The sequence below is a fragment of the Grampus griseus genome (genome assembly GCF_964374135.1).
Source record: "Grampus griseus genome assembly, chromosome: 3".
In the NCBI taxonomy this organism is placed as follows: Eukaryota; Metazoa; Chordata; class Mammalia; order Artiodactyla; family Delphinidae; genus Grampus; species Grampus griseus.
In genome coordinates this window covers 168,430,707-168,448,773 of record NC_139019.1, presented here as the reverse complement: position 1 = coordinate 168,448,773, position 18,067 = coordinate 168,430,707, and the positions used below count along the sequence as shown (strand labels likewise).

Below are 18,067 nucleotides of genomic sequence, written 5' to 3'. Positions count from 1 at the left end.
AAGAAATTAATGTTAATATACTGTAATCTAAGCTTAGACCTTATTTAGATTTAGCCATTTGTTCCAATAATGTTCTTCATAACTCAAAAGAAGAAAAAATCGGGTCTTTTCATAGCCTTCAGTTGTCACGTCTTTTTAGTTTCCTTTAATCTGCAACAGTTCCTAAGACTTGCTTTGTATTTGTGACATTACCATTTTTTGAAGAGCATAGACCACTTATTTTGAAGCCTGTTTTTCAATTTAGGTTTTTTTGGTTTGTTTTGTTTTGTTTTTTTTCCCCTCGTGATTAGGTTCAAATTATACACTTTTGTCATAAATACCACCGGAAGTGTTATTTTTCTCAGTTAACCTCCTTAGAGGCACATCCTGACCATTTGTGTAAGTGACTTGAGGTGGTATTGGTTGGGTTTCTCCACTGGAAAGTTAACTGTTTTACTCTTTGTAATTGTATCTATGGGGAACATACTTTGTGACTTATAAATATCCGTTTCACCCTCCACTAGTGTCAGCATTCACTGAGTCTCGTCCAGTGGTGATTTTCTAAATTTATCATTCCATCTTTGGTAGTTGGTTTTCTGCCATAAGAGGTAGCTTGCCCTTCTCCCCCACTTATCAGTGTGAACTTAGAGATTCCTATTTTATTCAGTAGGTGATAAGTAAGCCTTTATGATTATTATTTTGATGTTCAGATTGTCCCAATGAGAGTCCTTCAGGCTGGCTCCTGTGTCTTTTTGACATGATCACTTCATTCTTTGAACACTTACTTTCTGGCACAAGACAGTGTTCCAGTGTCTGTTGCTTTCCCTGCCCCACACTGGGAATCAGGCATTTCTTCCAGGTGCCCTCCTTCCTTTTTGTGGAGCGTGCTGTTGTACTCTTTGCTACTGGGATGTCAACTCCTTGGCCAGTGCTGGGTCTGTAAGGTCTTTTGGTCTCAGTGTGCCTCATGAAATTAAATAATGGTAAAGCAATCTGAAATAAGCCAATGACAGCTTAAGAAATGAGAAAAAAATATGGGAATTCCCTGGCGGTCCAGTGGTTAGGACTCTGCGCTCTCACTGCCAAGGGCTGGGGTTCGATCCCTGGTCGGGGGACTAAGATCCCGCAAGCTGAACAACGTGGCCACAAAAAAATAAAGCTCTGGCTAATATGAACAGTGCACCTGAAAAACTCACTAGCTAGTTATAATTGTTCATCACTTGATTCTCTTGCGTTTTTGAGGTGGCATTGATAGATCATCCACAAGTCAAAGACTTAAGCAAGTTATTGCCAGAAGCCATTAAAAATAGATATACTGTTCTTAAATAGTAAGTAAAGCTAAAAGGAAATATTCTAGTAGCGTGACATGACTAATTTTGAGAAGGTTTTCCTAGATGTGGTGACTTGATATAAAGTTCTCAATTCCCCCCAAAGTAACCTAAAAGAAACTTTGAGATTTGTCTGTTCTAAAATTAATCAAAAAGAAAATACACAAGAATAGCTAAAATTGAAAAACAGTGTTGCATACTTGCTCTCATTTTAACGGTAAGATATTGAAACAGAGTGGGGAGTTTAAGGATTTGCTCATTATAAAGGAAGCATTAAGGATTTTTCAGTAAACAATGTTGGAACAGTTGGCTATCTGGTGGTAGGGAAAATCTCTATTAACCTTCTTCTATGCAAAATAGAAATTCCAACTAGAATAGTATTTTTGTAATATAGTGGTAAGGAAGGCCTGAAATGAGACTTAAAAAACAGAAACTATAAAGAATAAATTTGGCTACTTGAAAATTTTAAGCCTCTCAATAAAAGATACCATAAGTAAGATACAACAACTGGGAGAAAATATTACAGCATGTAAGCATCCAGAAAGCATTAAATATTCCTACAAATTAATAAAATAGACAATCCAGTTGACAAAGAACAACAGAGATTATGAATAGGCAGTTCACAGATGAAAGAAACAAACAAGGCCTATATACAAGGGAAAAAAATTCCCTTGCTGGTAACTGAAGGAAAGCAAATAAAAATAATGAGATATCATTTTTGCCTGTTACACTGGTAAAAATTTACACAATTCTCAATATCCCACATTGGCAAGGGTGTGAGGAAATGGGTAGTTATTGGAGATGGTAAATTAATAAAGCTGCTTTGGGAGGTTAACTAAACCAAGGAACTCCATAATATGGAATAAAAGATGGAAGTGAGTCAATATATAGCACAAGAAACTATTCCAAGGCCTTTATTGAGTAACAAAAGCAAGTTACAGAATGTATATACAATATGATTCCATTACATAACAAGTTTATTTCCATTTGAATGATATATGTGTGTAAATCCCCAAGAAAATGTTTTGAAGGACCACCAAGCTGGTAACAATGGTTACCTCTTAGAAGTGCAATGGGGAGAAGGGAGACTAGTTTTTTTTATGTATTTATGAGGGTGGATCTTTTATTAATAAATGGTGTGAATTTATTTATTTTATTTATTTTTTGCTGCGTTGGGTCTTCATTGCTGCGCACGGGCTTTCTCTAGTTGCGTTGAGCAGGGGTTACTCTTCGTTGTGGTGCACAGCCTTCACATTGCAGTGGCTTCTCTTGTTTCAGAGCGCAGGCTCTGGGCACACAGGCTTCAGTAGTTGTAGCACGCAGGCTAAGTAGTTGTGGCGCACGGGCTTGGCTGCTCCGTGGCATGTGGGATCTTCCCAGACCAGGGCTCGAACCCATATCCCCTGCATTGGCAGGCGGGTTCTTAACCGCTGTGCCACCAAGGACATCCCAATGGTGTGAATCTTTTAATGAGTGTATTTGTGTAATTGTGTGGATGTATTTATGTAGTCAAGCAAATTTTTTAAAATATTGGCCTTTCCACATGCAGCAGGCCACACGGGATACTGGGGGCATATCCCAGCAGAAGTCCAGGGAGGTGGTCTAACAGGTGAGTTGGACGTAATTGCCAAAGCAGAAGCTTAACAGGGAGAAGAAACCAGAATCCCAGGCGAGGGGGCTGGGAGCAGGTTATAGAGACAAGCACTGAGCGAGGCCTGTAGTTTGGAGACTGCGAACATTGGAGGCGTTTTACTCTGCAGAAGAAGGCTTTGAGGGGTACCTTTTCCCTAAGTACCAAAAACAGTCGCTTTAGTTTTTGCCAGAGTAATATTTTTCATTCACATTAATTTTGGATTCATTTAGACACGCTGTTTTTCATCTTTGGAAAGTAGGGTATCTTTCCCCAAACCTACTTCCCCCCAAAGTAGGCGATTGTTGATAAGCATCCCAGTAGGGGTGTGCTTTCTATATTGAAGACTAAACGTTCTTAGAACTGCATATTCTCTTGACATTTCTGGCCAGGTCATTTAGCTGGGAGAGTTCTCCTGTGGAGGGATTTGAGCTGCAGTGGAACTGTGCTTATTGCTCAGGAGAACAGTAGGTTGTGAGATCTGAGTCTGCCAGATGAAAACCCGCTGCCTTTCTTGTGAAAGGGAGAAAGACAGTATAAAGGGTGGCAAGTTTGTGGTAGTCTACTTAGATTTTTTCCTAGTAGTAATTCAGTGGAATTGGACAAAAACCAATGTGCATGTTCTAGAATGGTAACCAGCTTTATCAAATACAGTAAGTCTGTGGAAACGTTGCTAGTGTATCTTCCTGGCATATTTACAAAGACCACTGGGTTGAGTTCCAGACATTTTTGAAGCTCAAGGCATGTTTTGCCATAGGAATATTATAAAATGGTATTGGGGTTCCCAGTCAGCCACCAAGGCTACTTGCACGTAATGTATTGCATCCTAGTATTAGTGTCACAATTCCCTGTGTTCCTAAATAAGATATTCCTGAGAACATGAGTGAAATTAGAATGTGGAAGAATTAAGTAACACATGTTATAAGAAAATTCTCACCCTTGAGAGAGGTTTTTTTAACGTCTGAATGATGGTATAAATGATTAGGGTTGAGCTCCCCGCACACACAGATTCTATATACACTTACGAGATTAATCATTAAATATAGGCAAATTAATGTCTAGTTCTTTTATATTACTTGAAAAATACTTAGTAGTCTTAAGAAATTGATCTTTGCTTTGGGGAAATAGTCGTCGCAGGAAGTGAGTCCTCCTGAGGTTGTGCAGCTAGGGACAGGTGGCTGATTAGCACCTCTTTCCATAGACCAACATTTCAGATCAGTGGGGGGGAAGGATTAGTAAATGGTGTTGGGAAATCAGTTTCCAGATGGAAGAGGCATTTGTAAAATAGTCTTACTCAGCAGGAAACTGAAAGAATCAAATGTTAAAATGAAATCGGAAAAGAACTAAATATAGGTGAATATTTGTGTGGTCTTGGTGTGGAGATGGGCTTCTAAACATGAAGGTAAAAACCATTTACACATAAAAACCGATTAATAGCTTTGGCTGCATGAAAGTAAAATTTACCCAGAACCCAAAAACAAAACTAAAAGATTGGTGAAGAGCTGGGAGAAAATGTGTTGTGTTTATGACATGCAAATTAAAAATGAGGAGAAATGGAACAGAGGTTTTTTAATTGGGGAAAGGGTATAAATGAGAAATTTTTACAAAGGTGCGAATGATTGACCAAAAAATGCAACCTAAGCAGTGATCTGATAAATTCGGGTTAAAACAAGTATTCCTTTTTTGCCTAGCACGTTGACGTGGGTAAAGAAATAGCTGATTTTAATAAAGATTCAGAAAAATTGGTACTTTGATTCACTGTTGATGGAACTATGGATTGTAATACTCTTCCTCTAGGGTATCACGATAATATGTGGGGTGTTTCTTCTTAATAAAAGACTTTAAAATGTACATACTCTTTGTCCCAACTATGCCATTTATAGAAATATGTCCTAATACGACAATTACCTGGATGCAAAAAAAGAATTACCAGAATGTTCATTTTATAAGCATTTTCTTAAATCTCCATCCGTAGGTATTACTAACTTCAACGACGGTGTCTCCATATAATGCTACGAAAGTATAGAAAGATGTTCACAATACATTAAGTGAAAAGATTATAAAATGACAGTACAGTGCCATTTTTAAAAGCGAAGTACACGTATATACATAGCACAGTATGGGAGGATATCTTATCAATATATGCCACTGTATGATAGCTCGAGGGCTAACTCTAGATGGTAAAATTGTGAAAGGTTTTTACTTTCTGTTTGCTTTTTTATGTTTTCCTTTTATGTCATTGTCTCTGTGGGAAAACGTGTTCCACGTTCTTTAAAAAGCAGCACAGGGACTTCCCTGGTGGTGCAGTGGCTAAGACTCCTCACTCCCAATGCAGGCGGCCCGGGTTCGATCCCTGTTCAGGAAACTAGATCCCACATGCTGCCACTAAGAGTTCTCCTGCTGCAGCTAAAGATCCCGCATGCCGCAACGAAGGTCCTACACGCAGCAACGAAGATCCCACGTGCTGCAACTGAGACCCAACACAGCCATGTAAATAGATAGATAGATTTTTTTTAAGCAGCACTTTTTCTCTCCCCGCCCCTTTTTTTTCTTTTTCTTTTTCTTTTTTTTTCTTTTTGCCACAGCACACAGCTTGCGGGGTCTTAGTTCCCCAACCAGGGATTGAACCCAGGCCGTGGGCAGTGAAAGTGCGGAATCCTAACCACTGGACTGCTAGGGAAGTCCCCAAAGCAGCACATTTGTATAAGATACTCTTCTCCCCATAACCAAAGCCACTTAACAAGAAGGGCAGGCCTGGAAAAGGTCTAGTCTACCTCCACCTTATTAAGAATCCATTTCAGGCTCCTCATACTTCCACAGCCAGTTGACAAGAACAGAACCACTTCTACTTGGGGGTAGTAGAGGGGCTGCCTTATGCAGAATGGCCTTATCATTCCTGGATTATGGTGTTCCTAAATGGAGAAGTGCCACGGGTGTTTTAGGTTGTCTTATTTCTGTAGTGCTTAGGGCCTATAAAAGTGCAAGTTGTCACGTCTGGAAAGTGCATATCGATGATCTCATGCTGTAAATTATTCCTCCAGGGCGCAAACCAGAAGAAGAGGGTGTGGAAGATAACGGGCTAGAGGAAAATTCTGGGGATGGACAGGTATGTGCAGCCTTGTCAGTGAATCAGCTCCGTGCGTGGACCCATGACAGTCATCTGATGGTGGTATTTTGTTTGTCACAGGAGGATGTTGAGACCACTTTGGAGAACTTGCAGGACATCGACATGATGGATATCAGTGTGTTGGATGAAGCAGAAATCGATAATGGAAGTGTTGCAGATTGTGTGGACGACGACGATGCTGATAATCTCCCGGAGTCCCTGTCTGATAGTAGAGAGCTAGGCGAGGGAGAAATGAAGGAGCTTCCTGAGCCGCTTCAAGAACATGCTGTAGGTAACTCGGCAGTGTCTCTACAGTGTACCCTAAACGTAACAATTCCTCAAATAGCTTAATAGTTGATAAGTTTTATATTTGGACTTAAGTTCTTTTAATGCCAGTTGAGTAGAATGGTGGCTAATCCATTCACATGTAAAAATCAGATGAGTCTGAAAAACACTTTGCTTCATTGAAAAATGGTGTCTCATGAGGAACGCGAGTATATGCTCTCCATTTGTATCATGCGGTGTTAAGCCTTTTGAGGATACTATTGTAGATCTTCCTGTTTATTATAGGAGATTGGTCTGTGGTGTAACACCTGGGATGCCTTGAAAATACCAAAACAGAGGTTCAAAGTTGGTCTTTTGCTGTCAACCAATTGGTACTCGCCTAAGTCAATCTTTTTTTTTTTTTTTTTGCCGTATGCGGGCCTCTCACTGTTGTGGCCTCTCCCGTTGCAGAGCACAGGCTCCGGATGCGCAGGCGCAGCAGCCATGGCTCCCAGGCCCAGCCGCTCCGCGGCATGTGGGATCTTCCCAGACCGGGCCACGAACCCGTGTCCCCTGCATTGGCAGGCGAACTCTCAACCTCTGCGCCACCAGGGAAGCCCTCGCCTAGTCAATCTTTAACACTGACTTTGATGTTGTTTTTAAAGCCTTAGGTTTTTTTTCTTGTTAGATGCAGTTATGGTGGGCATTATTTATTGAACTTTGTCAGCCAGACATTAGGCATTATTTCATTTAATCCTTTGAACAACAGTGTGATATATAGATGCTGTTATGCCCATTTTCCAATTGGGGAAATTGGGGAGTAAAAAGGTAAAGAAATATCTCCAGACAATATATAGGTCATATGAGAATAAGAATTAAGACCAGTCTAATTCCAGAGTCCATGTACTTAACTCATACACCACATTATCTCAGTGCTGTTAAATTTACTGGATTGTGTCATTTCCGTGAGGATGAACGTTTCTCGGGTAGCCAGAAGAGGCAATGAAAAATAGAAGCCATGAGGCGTCTTTGTAGGAAATCCTAGGGCTTGGTCCTAGGGGGCACCTTGTTTTCGTAGTCCTCCTCAGATCTTTTGTGGAGTGTCTCCCGAGTACTCCAGTACTCCCAGGAGAAGGAAGCCCTGTTCTCTGCTGGTCCACCCATGCTGTTCCTTGGAATGTGTTTGCATTTTCTTTTGGAACTGATCCTCAATACCCTTAGAGGAAGCAGATTGTCATCTTTGAAAGGGGTGGGGGGGGGTGAGAAACGATTGGGTCATTTTAACACAGATAGGGTATGCAGTTGATTCATCTGTTGATGAGTCTCATTCACTGGCTTCCTAAAAAGGAGTACCAGAAACACGAGAGCAGTGAAACCCTTCCTTATTGGCTGCTTTTCCTTAAGGCTGTTTTATTCCCTGTGATTAGAAAATAATATATTAAGTAACAAAAGCTTGGAAACGCCTAAATGTCTATCAGTAATTGTTAAGTAACCATGGTTTAGTGGAAGCAGTTGTTTAAGAGTTAACAGCATTGACTAGAGGTCTGCCACTTAACTTGCTGTGTGACCTTGGCTAATTTACTTAATCTTTCTGGGCCTCATTTGCAAAAATAGTAGGTTTGAGGAGGACTAAATAGATGAATGCTTATTGCTAATTTAGAGCAAAAGTCATCAAGCTGGCCAAAAATTTATTGGAACACAGCCACACCTATTTGTGACAATTGTCTGTGGCTGATTTCTGGATACAACAGCAGAGTAGAATACTCATGACAGAGACCGTCTGGCCTACAAAGCCTAAAATATTCACTATCTGGCCCTTGACCCCCAGCTTAGAGCAGCACCTATTGTATAGCAAGCGGCAGTAAGGTTATTGCTACTGTTACTATAACATTTATTACTTCTTCCGGTGATACAGTTACTACTTTTATATACCATCTCAATGAACTAAGCTTATTTATATGAACTAGAATAATCTCCAAGATGGCAGCAAAAGTAAGGCAGGGAACAGAATAATGTGCTACTAATCATGGAGACAGAGAAAGGAGAGACAGTCTTTCACATGCATGTGTGCCCATGCTCTTGTGAGCATGTGTAGAATGTCTTGAGATGGCTGTGTCAGGGGAAGGAAGGAGTGGTGCAAGGTAGTTTCCTAGTCAAGTAAAGGTAATAACAATACATGCTAGTTATAAAATATTTTGAAACTATCTCCCCCCCAAAAAAATAAACCAACATTCAGGGCTTTATAACAAACAATCTAAATTATGTTAGGTCACACAACAATGATTTTATGAACCCCCTTTCTATATTTGGGGAATCCCTTGCTTTATGGACAGAGCCCACCTCATAGAGTAGAAGCTCAACATACCAGTTACTCTTGCCCTGCAGATGGGGCAGTGTTGGGTCACCTGGACTTTGCCAGTCCTATGCTCCTGTCCCCACACTCAGTTTGGAAGTTGATGATGCTGAGTGGCAGGGTTCCCGGAGAAGCCCTTCCCATGTGGGCAGTAGCCTCCCTAGCAGCAGCAGTCCCAATGGCAGTAGCATCCAGGTTCGGGAAGCTGTGGTGGCCATGGAAATCCAAGAACCCACTCTGCAGCATAATTCTAGATGGTGTTCCTGGAAGAACAGCCCCAAACCTGGTGGTCCAGTCTACCAGGAGAGCCCATGTACTGCCCAGTTGTGCTTTTTTTTGCTTAACTTAGACTTTTGTTTTTCTTTGTTTGGCTTGCATCTTGAAACCCAAACTGATACCATTTTAGTGGGTCTCCTAGTCTGTCTGCAGGTATATGTTTATGTACATTTCTTTTATTTGAGGTGGAATCCCAATATAATGCTTTTTTGATTCCTGCACTGTGTTTAGAATTTCATCTTAAGTGACTTTTCATGGCTGTAGGTTTTCACTGTATGGATGTACCATTATGTTACCTTATTATTGATGTAATAAATTTTATTCTCCATTTATTTGACAGGTAGAGGACAAAGAAACTATAAACAATTTAGATACTTCATCATCTGACTTCACTATATTACAGGTAAATTGTTGTATGTCTCAGTAATTTTAGAATCAAACATTAGACCACAGTCTCTGGAAACGACTTCCAATATGGTATGGCAGTCCCAACTAAAAGTCATTGCAAAGTTTATTTCCTTTGTTGGCTTCTGTAGAGGGGGTTTTGCTTTCCACTTTCCCCTAATATGACATGCCTATTGAAAAGGGCTCATCGTCTTGGCTTCCCTTCCAAGCACTGTGGCGTCCCTGCGGCAGAGAGGAGGGTGTGTTTGCGGGGTTCTTGTTAATTTGATGGGTGGGAAAAGGGCAGCCTGTCGCGTCTGTTCTGGATGACATCCTCTGCAGAAAGACTATTAGATGAGACATGAGACAGCAGGGGGGACACCCCCTCCTCAGGAGAGACGAATGGGGCACGGATGAGGATGCAAGGGGGTGACCAGAGCGCTGACCTCACAGCTGGGAAGAAAGATGGATTCTCAGGGGTTCTGGTTCTGCCTTTGGGAAGTTTTTCTCAGAAAGTACACAGATTTCTTTTGCTAACTACATCATCTTGGCTGTTTGACGACCATCTGTGTAGAAGTTAAATCTTACGTGAGAACAAATGAGATGTGGCCTAACTTTCAGGTATGGTTTGCATAAATGTGGATCTTGAGTTTCCTTTTCCTTTTTCTGCCAGCCTGTAGATGTAAACTGTTGGAATAAAGCTGGGTAGCTAATTTTCGGTAGAAAGTTTTGTGAGGAAATGAAAATACTTAGGCCAGTCATAAGTAAGCTGACTGCCAGTCAGCTTATGCCAGTCCTTGTTTTTTGTTTGTTTTAATAATGTCACCTATGCTGCTTAATTGGAAATCACCTTTCAGACAAGATCTTCACTTGCTTCTGCCAGGCAGGGGCAAGGTTTGTTATTAACAAGCCAGAACCCCGGCCTTGAGGGTGTAAATCTCAAGGAAACTTGGTGAAACCCCATTCACCTTTAGGGCTGATGTCTCTCTCCAGCTGCAACGTGACACAACCTGTTCCTGACTCAGAAGGGAAAGGAGGAGCGGGTCTTGTCATTTTCTTGAGTGTCTCTGTAGGTCAAAGACTCCTGTATGTATTATCCTAACCAGACGCTTATATATAGCCCCTCTCAGAGACAAATAGAAACATATGCGTTTTTCTCTAGGGAAAGTCAGGAGAGAATTGTTCTGCCTAAAATGATTGTTTCCTTCAGTGTAGAATCTTTAATTCCCAGCATGAAATGAAAAAGAATTGATTACAAATAAATGAAACTATTATGAAAGTGAACAGTTTCCTAGGGCTCCCCAGAATGGCAGGTCAGTGCCCAGTGGAAGTTGCAAACCATTCACGTCCATGTAACTTATATGCTAAGCACCTGTGCTGTGTCAGATGCATGAGAAGAAAGGTTGGTCTCCATCCTTCCTGTGTAAACAGAGCGATGAGTTGAGGCCTGGACTGATAAACAGACTCTCAGTCACATAGCCTTTGCTTAAATCTTGGCTTTGCTGTGTGTCCTTGAGGAAGTTTGTCAGCCACTCTGTGCCTGTCTCCTAATCTGTGAAAAGAAGGATGATAGTAATAGTACCAACCTGCTAGGGATGTGTGATGATTGGTTAATATATATATAGTAAGGTGCTTGAATTTGTGCCTGGAACCTAGACAGTGCTTATCAGCGTTGGCTGGAATTCCAGAATATTGTAGTTTGTGCAGAGGGAACGTAGGGGTCAGGGGCCACATATTGAGAGAAAGTCCCTTCCTTTAGTTGGGCAGCCTCTCTATGACGAGGTGGCCCCTAAGCTAAATGCCGAGGGATGTGTAGGACTTGGTCGGGGTGGGGTGAGGTGCAGATGGCCCTGCTGGAGAGGGAGGTGGGAACGGGGGTGGTAAAACCAACACTACTGTCGGCAAGGAATAACAATGGTGTGACTTGACAGGGCTTCCTGGGAAGGGTTGGAGGGATATTTAGGAATTAGGGCTGCCTGGTGGGTTGTTGTTTAGAAGAGATAAAGAAGCAGGTATCTGTAACACTGGAGAGGGCTCAGTTGACCAGGTGGGCAGGGGTGGTATGACCATTCAAAGAGCAGAGGTCAAGCCACCTGTGCCTTCTTTCCCTCGATCTTTTCAATTTTTGGAAACTAATGCTATATTAATTAAGTGAAAATTGATTATCTGATATGTGTCAGGCACTCTACTAGGCACTAAAGATAGAAAAAATGAAAACACTGCCCTCCAGGGCAGTGTTTAAGACAATTTAGAGGGACAGACAAGCATGTGATGGGTTCATCACCATTAAAAGTGATAAAATGTTGCCAGGTGCTGGGAAGTGCAGCAAAGCAAACAACACAGTAATAAACCAGGCCCTTTGAGAGCATCCTGGGCTGTGGGGCTTGGGGCCGAGGTGAATGAGGTGGGATGCCAGCTGTGTGGGCTCTTGCCCAGAACAAGCAGGTTCTCCACCTGTTGTATTTGTGAGGTCCCTTGTCTGTGTTTTTAAAATTCCCTTCTTAGTTATTACAGTTTTTGGTGTAAATAAATTCTAGGTTTCATCCATCTGGCACAATCTTATTTATATTTTTTGTTGCAGGAAATTGAAGAGCCATCCTTGGAGCCAGGTACTGTTAAATGAAAAACTTAGCAACGGGGTTTGGAATCATTCTAGTTTTCCACCTTCTCTAATTTGAATTCTTTAATTTTAAAAAGTTACCTTACTGTAGTATACATTGTTCTAAAGGTTTACGATCCAGAACATACCAGGATCATAGAGATTGGAAACCCAGCCATATCACCAGATCTGTGAAAGTGGCTAACTTCTCATTTCGCAAAATGTATTGGTGAGATGAAACTGTCTCATGCCTTTTTAAATGTACACGGCACTTAAACGTATGTAGAGAGAGTTTGCATGCCTCTCGAGAGCAAATACCTCTGTACCCCACAGAACAGATCTTGTGATATTGGGCAGTATCTTAACTTTGTGGTTTTTAATTCAGGCAGTGCAGGCAGTGGTAGGGAGATACGGTTTAAAACATTGAGACGTAACTGGATTCCAGAAGAGGAGTTTCTTCATGAGAATTCCAAACAAATAACTGTTCACTTTCTGGACTGCAAATATCTCAGAGCACCGATGGAAGAGATTCTGGTTTTCATGTTGGACTGTTCTGTTAAAAGAAATTCAAAGAAATTTGGAAATTGAGCTGTTCAGTGAATGGTGATACATTCAGTTAAGCAACTTGGACTTTGGAAGCTAAATTTGGAAGAGTCATATATAAACGACGACAGAATGAAGACTGTCAAGAATCAGCCAGAAGGTTATGGGGGTTAAATCTCTGGGATGCTTTTCTCTTCCATGTAGCGTAGAGGCTTGCTCTCGCAGGCGGTTGGAGCGCAGGTAGTGTAACCAGTGTAACTTTGTGTACCCGCGGGTTTTCCAATCTCTGTGTAGCTAGCAGTTCTCTTCGTGTTAGTGTGGCAGCCGTGCCAGTTCCACATTTGTGATTGCTTTATTTCCCTGGTAATTAAACCTTGTGCCATTCTATTCCTGTTAAATCCGTAGAAAATGAGAAAATACTCGACATTTTGGGGGAAACTTGTAAATCTGAGCCAGTAAAAGAAGAAGGTTCCGAGCTGGAGCAGCCATTTGCACAGGAAACAAGTAGCGTGGGGCCAGACAGAAAGCTTGCGGAGGAAGAGGACCTTTTTGACAGCGCCCATCCGGAGGAGGGTGATTTAGATTTGGCCAGCGAGTCAACAGCACAAGCTCAGTCGAGCAAGGCAGACACCCTGTTAGCGGTAGTGAAAAGGGAGCCCGTGGAGCAGACAGGCGATGGCGAGAGGACGGACTGTGAGCCTGTAGGGCTAGAGAAGCCAGTTGAGCAGAGTAGTAAAGCCTCAGAGCACACGGAAGCCTGTAGCGAGGAGGCCTCGGAAGCGCCCCCGGAAGCCTCAAGCCCAGACCCCAGGGATAGCAAAGAAGACGTGAAGAAGTTTGCTTTTGAAGCTTGTAATGAAGTCCCTCCGGCTCCTAAAGAGTCCTCAGCCAGTGAGGGCGCTGATCAGAAAATGAGGTTTGTTTTTTCTCAGTTTTAGACCAGACGCTATCTCCTTTTCATTGGTCGTTTAATGACACACATAAGCTGTTGTTTCTGCAATTGGCCAGCCAGACTGATGCAATTGTAGTTTACTTCTAAAGAATGTTTTATTTCTCTTTGTTTATTTTAAGCTGATTACATAATCTTTTTTCTTTTCTCAACCTATCATGGTTGTTTTCTTTAATTCTTCCTAATTATCTTTAGCCCAGCAGAATTAATTAACTCCTGTGGGTCTGAAATCTTATGGTTAGGTCAGATTTCCAATACACGTTTGTCGGGGTATCATTTTTTCAGAACTAAATTTCGGGTAGGTATGCAACCTCAGCACGTATTTTATAATTTTGAGTTTGTTTCCTGTCTGCTGCTTCCTTCTGGAGTGACATTGTCTTTTGTCTCTAGTTCTGTCGAAGATGACTTGGATACCAAAAGGCTTTCCAAAGAGGAAAAGGGTAGGTCAGCGTGACATCGTCCCCAAGAGCATGTTTGGCCCCCACGGTGGCGGGTGTTTGGTTCTGGGCTGTCCACACCCATTTCTGCCTCACATGTGCCTGTGAGCCCGTCTTGAAGCCTTTTCTCCACTCTGTCCCCTGCTCCTCACTGCAGGTTCTGGGTTGCAGGGCAGAGTTGACACATCGATTTGATGCTCATGCTTGATTTTGCCAGAGGGCTTTGAGCTCCTCCATCCTGACTGACCCTCTGATTTGCAACCTCCTTAGCCATGGTGACACTTGCAGATGGAGAAAATGCTTCGAGTTTCAGATACCTTGGGGCGGTGGGGGGCACTTTCCCTGGTATTACAGATTTATCAACACCAGAGCCCTTTATTGATTCACTGATTGAGAAGTAGTTTTGCTGGTCCAGATTCCTCCTTAATCAGTGTTCTAAGAAGAACAAAAACCAGGGGTAGGTTGTGCTCTGTGGTTCCACACTGATAGCACCTGTCTTACATTCCAAAGTCACCTCACTGGATTGGATGATGCCATGTGGTAGCTAAGGGACTCTCCCACGGGCTGAGCAGCCCCTGACTCGCCGTAGTAATGACGTTGCCAGTGGTCCCGTCTAGTGCGCAGAGCTTGTGTAAGGACAGTGGGCGGGGCCCCACACCCCAGCTGGCTTTGGGTACTGCTGGCATCTGGGACAAGAAGGGAAAGTGTCTGGTTTGGAATGAGACTCAGGATTTTGTTGGTGTCGTGTTTTTTACCTGAACTTTTTTTGTGATAGGTCGTAGCAGTTGTGGTAGGAATTTCTGGGTTAGTGGACTTTCTTCTACCACCAGAGCTACAGATTTGAAGAATCTTTTCAGCAAGTATGGGAAGGTAAGACCGGGGATGATATTTTTAAGCCCATGCAGTATGGCTTCTACGCGCAGATCATTGTCCCCACGCAGTGAGGACTTTGAGTGACCGTGCCGCTCTTTGACTTCACATCTGCTCACATTGCTCGTGGCGGGTCCGCCCCCCCACGGGGAGAGATGCAAGCCCAGTGGGAGTTCCCAGAGCCCACGTCCACTTTGTATTTCTCACCTTTCCCCGGCCCCCAGGCCACCACACAACTTGATAGCTTCCTGAATCCATTTCTCTGGCTTTAGGCCTTAAATCCAGGGAGGGCTGTGGAGGGTGGAGCAGAGGGCAGGGTGGGAAGGTGCTGGTAGCATTTTCGTGAGATGGTGGTGATTACAGAATGAAGCTCTAGATACGGTTACAGACAAGATCTGGGGAGCCAGGCCGGTGTGGACAGCTATGGGCCCCAACTCTGCCGCTCAGAGTTGTGTGGCCGGGGCATGTCGCCTCTCCCGTGTGAACCTCATCTCGTCACCTGGGGGCCCTCAAAGTTGCTGCCTCCTTACGATGGCATGTGTAACTGGAGCAGAGCTGATGGTGCCCTGCCTCTGCCCACCTGCTTTCACCCCCAGCTGGGTAGCTCTGGCCCCCTCTTCTCTGCCCCCCCTGCCTGTCTCCCTCCGTCCTCAGCCCGGCAGGGGTGGCCGTGATGCCCAGGTGGGCCACCTCCCCGCCTGGGTGCCAACTGCAGTCCCTCGTGTGTTACCTTTAGTCCCTCCTCATTCTCCCCCTCCCTCTCCCCCTTCCTCCCTATGCTTCCTGGACTCACTTCCAGATAAACCGCTGCACCTGTGCCTCCTTGTCTCTCAGTCAGCCTTGGCCAAGTGAGACTTAGCACAGGCTCGTGTTCGTAGTAAGGGTTCAGCAATGATAACTGAGAAAACCAACGTCATTTACCTTGGTTGTTGACGTTCAGGAGCTAACAAGGAAGACTAAACTTGACATGTTTCTCAAAATGACTCACGACTCCCTGGGCCTCAATAATACAAGGTGGGAACCTTTTCTTGATTCTGCTGTGGCCCTCAAAGCAGATGGCTGCTCTCAGCAGGGAAGTGTCAGCCTGGAGCCTGCAGTGTCTTGGGTTCATTGCTGGCTCGAATAAGGGACCAGACCACTCTGAAACCTTCCTTTGGGGGTAAGACTCCATGTGGCACAGTGAGTCTGAATACTGGCCATGGCCACTGGTTCCAGTGGGACCTCTCCTGAGCTGTGGTGCCTTCTGCCATAAAAGGGTGTTCCTAACTTCAGCTTACTGAGGTTGTTGGGAGAGTTAAGTAGCATATAAGGATGTATCTGTAGTGCCTGAAACATCTCCTTGAATTTTTGTTAGTAGTAGGATGGGCTCTTCATTACAGAGCGCTCTTTATGAACCTGTCCTGTCGCTCCTTCTGTAGATGTGTTTTCCTACGTCACTGGCCACGTAGACGACTGCATATTCAGAAACGTTGCTTTACAAATTTTACATAGTGTTAACGGCATGCTGGCCGGACTCTGCCTTCTGCTTCACTTTCTCTGTCGTCCACACTGTCATCCTGGTGCCCTAGAGGAGCAGGCAGGATGGAGGAGGAGCAGCCAGACAGGAGCATTACCCTCCCCAGCCTCTACCTGCTACTTGTCCACCTGTCCTCAGTGTCTCTGGTGGGGGGCAGGGGGGCGCAGCATGAACTGCAGTGTCGGGATCTGTGGGCGGGCTTCGTGTCCGAGCCATATTTGTGTGCTTTCCTTCAAGGTGGTGGGCGCCAAGGTTGTGACCAATGCCCGGAGTCCTGGAGCTCGCTGCTACGGCTTTGTTACCATGTCCACCGCGGAAGAGGCCACAAAATGCATTAACCACCTGCACAAAACAGAGCTCCACGGGAAGATGATCTCGGTGGAAAAAGTAAGGGGCTGTTTTCTTCCCGGGATGTGACCATGTTAGGAAATAAGGTAATACTTCCACCTGATTCTCTTTTTCAGGCAAAAAATGAACCTGCTGGGAAGAAAACTTCTGACAAAAGAGAAGGGGAGGGGAAAAAAGAGAAGTCTAGCAATGCTGACAGGTATTACTCTTCCCGAGGGGATTGTGGCCAAGGTGACCCTTTTCTTCATTTCACGTCCTTCACGTTTTCCACGGATGGGGAAGGCTGTGAGGCCCTCGCCCCCTTTACTTTTTTGCATTCGTTGAGGGCGGTTTCACCACTAGTCCTGGGAGATGACTCCAGTCCCTTGGCAGGCTCCTTGTTCCCCATCCTGTTGATGCCTTAGAGGCAGCCTCCTCATCACTTGGTGCTCATTGCAAGAGTCCTGTCATCATTGCTGGCTTTTTTCCCTCAATATCTCTTCTCACCCACTTGTGTCTGGGGTGTTATTTTTAGATCTGCAAACCTTAAGAGAGAAGAGAAGCCCGACAGAAAAGATGATGCTAAAAAGAGTGAAGATGGAAGTGGAGAGAAGAGCAAAGATCAGGATGATCAGAAACCTGGCCCTTCAGAACGATCTCGAACCACAAAATCAGGTAGCTGACCAATGGGTATGGGAGATTTCACCTTGTGTTCTCTTCCTAGCTGGTGTGGTTAGTTGGCAACACAAACTACATTTGTTTTCTATGGAGTTGAGTGTTGTTCCTCATTTGGAGGTGCCACTTCTTATCTTGCTCCTTTCTTCCTGTAGGAAGTCGAGGAACTGAGCGGACTGTGGTGATGGATAAATCTAAAGGTGTACCTGTTATCAGTGTCAAAACATCAGGATCCAAAGACAGAGTGAGTGTTCCTTCCCCACCTAGGGTAGTTATTTCCTCTGACGTTCCTATGTGTGTTTTAGGGGCTTCTTGAGCTTGAGAAAAGTTGTCAGCCTTTTCAAAATGTAGGTTTTTTTGAACTTTAAAAATGGGAAAGTTTAAAAGCTTTGCTTCATAGTTTGTATGATAAGAATTGTTGCTTTTTCATCTTTTATAACTAATTTTCAAATTTAGTTATGGGAGTGGTTGGCTTTGTTTGCCTGAATCAGGGTACAGTAGTCCATTTTCCTTGCCAGTCTGGAAGTTTCAGCAGCTCTCATCGTGCATTCCTAAACCCCTGTGTGACCCAGCCAGCCTTCCGGCCCGCCTTTACAGCCAGTCCATACTCTGACTCCTTGCAGGTGCTCCACAGAACACGGAATCCACAGAGTGCCAGTCTTAGGTTCTTACCACTTCACTCTGCCTGCCACTGGGGTCATGGGTAGCTGTTGGTATTCATACGTTCAACTTTTGACAGGCTTACAGCTTTGATGGATGTGGGTCCAGGTCCCCAAGGCTATCCACATTCTGAGATCCACTGGGGGCCCCCCTGGACTCAGCACATAGTTG

The 18,067-nt window shown here is 43.8% G+C and overlaps 1 protein-coding gene across 2 annotated transcripts in view; it reads left to right on the top strand.

Moving 5' to 3' along the window:
- The window catches only part of SAFB (scaffold attachment factor B), a 34,317-nt gene that overhangs the window by 7,202 nt on the left and 9,048 nt on the right, over window positions 1–18,067 (top strand). For both annotated transcript variants that reach the window (XM_082651950.1, XM_082651949.1), the window contains exons 3-13: window positions 5,979–6,043; window positions 6,125–6,335; window positions 9,281–9,339; window positions 11,902–11,929; window positions 12,868–13,378; window positions 13,802–13,851; window positions 14,624–14,718; window positions 16,472–16,621; window positions 16,699–16,781; window positions 17,097–17,236; window positions 17,392–17,480. In XM_082651950.1, the coding sequence (XP_082508076.1) occupies window positions 5,979–6,043; window positions 6,125–6,335; window positions 9,281–9,339; window positions 11,902–11,929; window positions 12,868–13,378; window positions 13,802–13,851; window positions 14,624–14,718; window positions 16,472–16,621; window positions 16,699–16,781; window positions 17,097–17,236; window positions 17,392–17,480 (1,481 nt within the window). The remainder of the gene's footprint in view (window positions 1–5,978; window positions 6,044–6,124; window positions 6,336–9,280; window positions 9,340–11,901; window positions 11,930–12,867; window positions 13,379–13,801; window positions 13,852–14,623; window positions 14,719–16,471; window positions 16,622–16,698; window positions 16,782–17,096; window positions 17,237–17,391; window positions 17,481–18,067) is intronic.